Consider the following 7,402-nt stretch of genomic DNA (forward strand, 5'->3'; position numbering starts at 1 on the left):
GTTTTCAATATGAACACCAATATTAATGGACTTTAAAACTATACTTAAATCATTGTGAATTTTTTTATTTGTCGGCTTAAGGAACTTTTAAGTAACCTTTAAAAAGAGGAAAAATTTAATTTAAATCCTTAGTCAACTATAATTTTAACACGTATTATCGTATAAAGAAAGCAGTGTTTTCAAAATTATTTCTGTCACTTATAAACTTCAAACAGTTTCTATTATTTGATTCGATTTCTTACTAAATATGTTTAATAAAACAACATAATCCGATTCTTTTGAAGGGAGCCGCAATTTTATTTGATTCGCATAGCAAATAGAATGGATAAAATTATTTTAATTTTTAGACATACTGAGCATACTAAGCTTTTAAAATATATAATTTTAATATTACACTGGGAAAACGATTGCTACATCCACAATGTTGTATTCATATTATATTTACAATATAATGATATATATGTATAATAATATTGTTGTAAAATATACAAGAAAATATGACTTCACAAATTTTACACACATATACATCAATTATATTAGAACATAAACGTTTTAAACTAGAAAAGAAAAAAATTAAACACAAGCAAACGGCAAAAAAACTAAATAGAAACTTAAACCTCATTAAAAGCGTGATACACATAACTACGGTAAGTAGGAAGATTTTTGTAAAATATTTTCATTTATGTTAGTAAGTTGTAAAAGCGAGATAGCCTATTCACTGGAGCCTTTGAAGTAGTCGTACACACATAGTAACGATACAATTTTGGCGTAAGCTTATCTCTTGTAGAAATCGCTTATACTTAGGCAATCCCACAGCACTCATTCCTAAACCATTTGTTTTGTTTTATTGATCATTACCTGTATTTTATAGCAGGATCCGAACCGACCGATTTTCCTAGTTTAATACGAGAGGAAGCGTGTTATTTTTATTACGTGAAGGCGATGAGTGATGTAAAACAATCATTATATGGTTGGTTAGATTGGTTTCACCTTTTTTGTATTTAACTTTGAAATCAAATTAAATTAAATGTAGATGTGAGTTGTAAAATGAAATTCAAAGTCTGTTGTCTTCTATTTTGATACACTAGAGGAGTTGGATTAGATATGTCGTACCTAATATTGACCAATTTGACATAGTCAAGGGGCTTTATTTTACCTTCTGCCTTGCGATTCTGTAACTCACTTTTCGAACTCACACAGCGGTTGTTTTGTTTATCAGAATGCCAAATCATAAAATGACTACTTCACGACTGATTTGAGAGTGACTACCGATGCGAAAACCGCTGTGTGGGTTCGAAAAGTGAGTTACAGAATCGCAAGGCTGGTAAAGATATGTTTGCTTACAAACAAATAGAAATGATTTTTTTTCATTCCGATCGAAAAATCGGTCACAAAATATACTATGACAAACGTGTAATACTGGCCAAATTAAAAATCTATTTCACAAACTTTTTGACAGTACAAATTGACAACTTCTATCACGTAATGTAAAATTTTTGAATCATGTGATTATTTTCTGTTAAAAATTTTGCGACATTATATTTCTTATCCTTTTGAAAAGCTATGGTTAAATTTAATACTGTAAATGTAAGTATTATTATTTAAACTATATATATAATATATATAATCTAAAGTTAAAACTCCGCTTGGTGTTCATTATTTTCGTGATATGTATGAGACTTCGTTTTACTTAAATGAGTTAAAATTTTCTATTTTAAAATATTTCCAATACATTGTATTATAAATTAGAGACATATCAAAAAGAAGACGTTGAATAGTATTCAAACATTTTGAATTACAGAAGACTGATAGCTGATAGAGCATATACATCAAACATGGGAAGGATTAAGGACAAGCCACAACTATTATTCAAAAACTCAAACCATACCTTTAATACATACTCTAAAACGTGCTCCGCTTTTTCTGAAACAGTTACAAAGAGTATTATAATGCAGCTAAAGAACAAGATAAAAAAGAACAACTATTATGATTACGGAGGTACGATAAAGCGTGATTTGAGTGTTGAAACAGATATTTGTATTTTAAGAAGGTACGTTAAAGAAAACAAAAGTAAAATTCAAAAGAGACAGTTATCATGTGCCAGATTTAAGTATTCTATAAATAATACAGATAAAGAAGTCATCGAAAAGTCAAAAGCCGATAGCAGTGCATGTGGTGATAGCCAAGGCAAAATTGACAGTGCTCATCTTAAAGTAGATCTTACGACTTTAGTTGTTGATAATTTAAAAACTTTATTAAATGACTGGATAAGAAAGTACTTGTTAGAAAACGATAAAACGAAACAAAAGATTGCGACTGTACTTGACTCTCTATTGCATAAAGTAGAACTAGAACATTCTTCATCAGGAACTTATACTGTAGATGTTGAAGTTATTAATGAGACACAGACCACGAATTCGATAACATCAAAGAGCAAAAAGGGACAACTTAGTATAAAGTCTCGTAGAAAATTATCATCACAGACCGTACCATTGACAGGTCAACGGGTGAAACTAATATCAACATTAAGCGTTCCCAAAATATTATCGAACAGTAATAAAAATAAGTATAACAGAAGTTACTTCAACTACCATAAAAGTTCAATTAATAAGCTGCTTTCTACTTCATCCAGTTGCAACATTTTAGAAATAAAAACAGAATCACTAACAAAACGTTGCGCGACGTATCAAAATTTACGATGGGAAAAAATCAGTAACCACAAACAGTTTAGCTTTGTTCAGGAACCTACACCTACTGTTAGTTCTGTTAATTTCTTAACTAAAAACGAGAGTATAGACTTAATTGAAGATACTAAACAAAAAGAAAATATCTCACAGCTTGATATTGAAAGAGTGCATAGAAGTAAAGAACATTTGGACATGTCACATAGCGCCAAAATGAAACTTAACGATCAATGCAAACAACATAAAAATAAAACAATTAAAAGGCAAACAACGCACCCTACATTCCATTTTAGCAAAGGGAAAAAAACATTTTCATGTCAAAGCAAACGAGTGCCCCGAAAAACACGAAGGAATAAAGTTCTTAAGCATATTAAAGATGTGTTCACATATTTTGATAATTGTGAGTGTATCAAGGATTTAAGATTTGATATTCATATTAATATATTGTCTGATAATAATAGTAATAAACCAAACGATTATTCCCCGGAAAATGTATATGGCGACGGTAAAATTAAAAATAATACAAAATTAATATGCAATAATAACCCTGTAAATCTACATACTAAGAATATTCATTCTGGAATTAGATCTAGTAATATCTCAAGGTCTTCCAAATATGAGTCCAGAGAGTCCAGAATAATTTCTCTTCTGGATGGTGCAATGAGTCACAATCGGTTCTTATTAAGCCAAAAAGATACCACAGTATCTCCACGTAATAGAGATCAGCAGACAGGTACCTCTGGTACAGAAATTTTTCGAGATATAAGTGAGATAAAAGACATTATTAAGAATCTGGTTAGTGTAGCTGAGCACATGGCTAAACATCAAGGTAATAACAAGTTAACAAGAAACGAAGCGACAGAAATCATTACTCCTCATAGGTCTACTTCAAAAGTTTTGAAAAATTCTATTGCAATACAATGTGTTACCACTGAAACAAAGAATGTAAAAACGTCAGACTTGAAATTTGAAAACAAAACACCAAAAAAAGAAACTGAAGAATTTAACTTCAACCCTCGATTAACAAAAAAGAGTACTTCGTATCGAATAATAGAAAGCGAATCCCTTCTTCAAATTCACGATTTGACTTCTAAGCCTAAGAAATTAATTGAAAAGAGAGCTGATGATTTGTTGCAAACTGAGTCTTTCCCTAAATCACAAGCATTACTTGATGTGCCGGTTATAAACCATAACAGAAAATTATTAGCATTCTATTGTGACAAATGCATAAAATCAAAGCAATGCGTGTACAATTCTTGTAATCATAATGTTCCATATGCAAATATGTACTCAACCTGCGGATGTGAAAATCCCTATGATAACTTTAGACAATTAAAGGTAGAACATTGTCCCAATATAAATTATTCTGAGGTAGAAAGGAAACGTGTGCAATGTAGTGCTGGTAATTGTTGTGCAATGCCCGGAAAAACTTGTATCGATGTAGAAGCTGACGCAGAAAATTCAGATTCACTTACAGAAGTAGATGGAACAAGTGAAAAAAAATTTATTGTTACGAAACGTAGTATAAGTTTTAAAGAAGGTTGTTTTTACTGCTTTCTTTTATGGATTCCAATATTAATAATAATGTGGCTTTTTTATGTATTTATATTGAAAGTATACCTTGAATCTAAAGATAGTTCGACTAAGTCTCCACAAATATTGATCAGTAAAAATAATTCTTCTATGTATGCAATATCAATGGCTGATTTGGGGTTTTAAATGAAACAAAATATAAATCTTAAAAAACTAAAATGTTTTATTATTTATAAAAATATACTGGCGTTGAACATAGGATCATAAAAGTCACAAAGTCATAGGACCTTTACAATTTTTTTTTATGTAAGATACTTGTGGTCATTACGTGTAAATAAACTTTATTTTATTTATTACAGATATTAGATAAAAAAAGATGAGTTCAAGTTATAAAGAACACCGACCTAAATCGGCAAAAGCACATCCTCCTAAATGTCAGCCTACATACGTCGTAGCATTCTCTTTAAATGAAAATGAAGATACAATGAAAGCAGTAAATGATGACAAAAACCTTGATGCGACCATAACGTATTCAACAGTGGTATCAAGTGTTAGAGATCCAACAAATAATACTATAAGTAGCATAACTTCAATTTTGAATGAAATAATTGACAATATGACTGTTAGCAACGAGGATGACAAAATAAAACAGTCTGTAACCGAATACACTATTGAGAAAAACCTTGAAGAAAATCACCAATCAAACGTTTTATTTAACAGTAACCTCGGATTAGGGGATATTAGTTCATCGAACACAAGTACAGACACAATTCGCAATACATCTGATTCAAGTAATTTAACGATATGTAGTAATGTTGGATCTTTACCGACTGAAAACTCAAACACAACTCTAAAACATCAACAAAAACATGACGATTTATATTCTAATTTCATCATTCCTCTGACAAGTAAATGCACCATTTTTTCAGCTAAAAATAATGAGCAGCTGGAGGAAGTGAATAAAATTGCAAAAAACAGCAGTATTTCTTGTAATACAGCTGAAAGTTTAACAATAAACATACCAAGTGGCATTCATATTCAGGTTTCCAAATCTAAAAGTTCTTTAATACTAGATAACGTTATTACACCATACAAGACTGATTGTATAAACGTTGCCTTAGTGCAAATGGAGAGGAGTCCTATAGTTACTTGCAGCAAAGAAAAAATTAATTCTAAAGTTAATGAGAATAAATCAAATTCTCTTATATTACCAAAAAATATTCCCAATCCAACAACAGACTATAGTAAATCGTATCTGGTCTCTAAAATGTATAATGAAAATGAAAATAGTGAAACAACACTTGTAGGTTCTGTATTTTCTGGATTTTCGAGTAGTAATGATGAACGTTTACACAATACTGGATCAAGTATAAACAAGACTAATGATTCCATGTGCTCTTTGACATCACGTTCTCAATATTATTCCAGTACCGATGAAAAGCTAGAAGATTCTTCTGTAAAACCTAGTCCAATTTCCAATACCATACCTACGACCAGTGATGTAGAGTATGTAATAGACACAAATCACGTGATAATAGCAGATGACATGCGTAAGCTATATCCATTAAAAAGTAAAGGCGATGGTCAGCAGTTTATGAATAAATTTACAGAAAATTTAATTAAGAAGACCTTTGACATTAAAGATAATTTTCAAAAGAACGTGACCGTCACTTTACCGAATGAGTCTACTATTCAAGAAATACTGACACAGAGAGAAAATGTACAAAAGTTATCATGCTCCGAAGAGTCGAGAAATTTTCAGCCATTTCCTGATATGTGGGAAAAAATATCTTTAACACTTGATATAGCTATAAAAAGATTAGAGGAATCATTGAGTGACAAGATACTAAATGAACTGAAAACGACGTTGCATAAAATAGAACATTTTGCTAACCAAATTTCACTTCAGAAACCAAACGAATCTGGCGATGTAGATGCAATCGAGAAAGGAGAATCAAATAATGATGAAGGCATGCAATGTAATATTATACAAAGCTATGTGATAGACAATCTAATGATCAAACTGAGCGAAGAAGACCAATCAGAAGGGAGTGCTAGAACTAAGATCCTGAAAGTAAAACACCCAAAAATGTTAGCCGACACTTTTGAAGTTCTTAAAGCGTACAGTAAGCCCGTTTCTATACCAACTGGTGAAGGTGATTCCTTGAGGGTGTCGTCTGGAGAATCAGAAATATCTACGCAATCTCGAAGGCGGATACTCTTTCATGGCCCTTTGAGATTTTTAAGAGAAAATAGCGTTGTCCTTGGCAGTGTCCCAGCATTTTTTGTTTACATGTTGGTAATTTACGGTTTCGTTATGTTGGTTGTAAAAGTTTAATATAAATTCAAAAAGTTAAGTTTTGTTTTAATCTAATATATTGTAAACCTAGTTAAATTTTTAAGGGAAAAAATATTACTGACTAGCTGGCCTGGCGAACATCGTATCGCCTAACAGTCGATTCTTTATTTTTTTTAAATACTTATTCTGCTATTCGGGACCCAGTTTGCTAGTAAGATAAAAAAAAAGTTGATAAGTCAACAAATACATTATGCCAAAAAATAAAAATTTACCTTCCCGGAACCCCTACACACTAACATTTGAACTTTATGCTATGGTAATAAAGTCCAATGTGACTTTTACGTATTATTACGAATATTTTGTATGAGAATATAGAAAAGTGTTGTTTTTAGACTTTTTCACTCAATATTTTTAATTTTCGCTCCGTAAGAACCAACCTCGTACTTCAAGGAATATTATACGTTGTAACTACATAATACTCCTCCGGGTAAATAGGTAGCGCTAGTAATACTAATTACCTAGCTACCGTTGTCATTACAATTTTGTTTTATTGATACATTTCAGTAAACTTAAGCTGGAGGGGCACGTGAAATGAACACTTTATAATGTGAAGTTTGAATTTCTTTAATCTAATTTCATCATCATTTATAATTATTTTTATAAAACCTATCTGAAACTGAGATTTAAAACCTTAATCTAATATTGTTTAGCAATTCCTTTGGATTGTACGTTTTGTTCAGGTTAAGTTCCAAACAGCACATGAATTTGATTATTTAAAATCCCTCGTCAATCGAGTTATATAACCTAACTTTATATAAGTATAAATAGGGAACAGATTCTGAAACCTGAGCTCAAGAGAAGTAGCGCCACTTATCTTTTTTATATA

The 7,402-nt window shown here is 31.0% G+C and overlaps 1 protein-coding gene across 2 annotated transcripts; it reads left to right on the plus strand.

The window, feature by feature from the left end:
* Window positions 1–1,473: 1,473 nt before the first annotated feature.
* Window positions 1,474–6,574, plus strand: LOC125052746. Of its 2 annotated transcripts, none has more exons than XM_047653760.1 (2): window positions 1,474–1,587; window positions 4,577–6,574. In XM_047653760.1, the coding sequence occupies exon 2, from the start codon at window positions 4,594–4,596 to the stop codon at window positions 6,553–6,555; it is 1,962 nt and encodes a 653-aa protein (XP_047509716.1). In that variant the 5' UTR covers window positions 1,474–1,587; window positions 4,577–4,593; the 3' UTR covers window positions 6,556–6,574. The 2 variants fall into 2 exon arrangements, with proteins under 2 accessions (XP_047509716.1, XP_047509715.1); XM_047653759.1 differs by lacking the exon at window positions 4,577–6,574 and adding an exon at window positions 1,802–4,404.
* The last annotated feature ends 828 nt before the right edge of the window (window positions 6,575–7,402 follow it).

The sequence above is a fragment of the Pieris napi genome, chromosome 9 (genome assembly GCF_905475465.1).
Source record: "Pieris napi chromosome 9, ilPieNapi1.2, whole genome shotgun sequence".
NCBI classification, from domain to species: domain Eukaryota; kingdom Metazoa; phylum Arthropoda; class Insecta; order Lepidoptera; family Pieridae; genus Pieris; species Pieris napi.

Excerpts from the sequence above, each read along its gene's own strand:
- LOC125052746 (XM_047653759.1), top strand. The coding sequence starts at position 1,836 with ATGGGAAGGATTAAGGACAAGCCACAACTATTATTCAAAAACTCAAAC.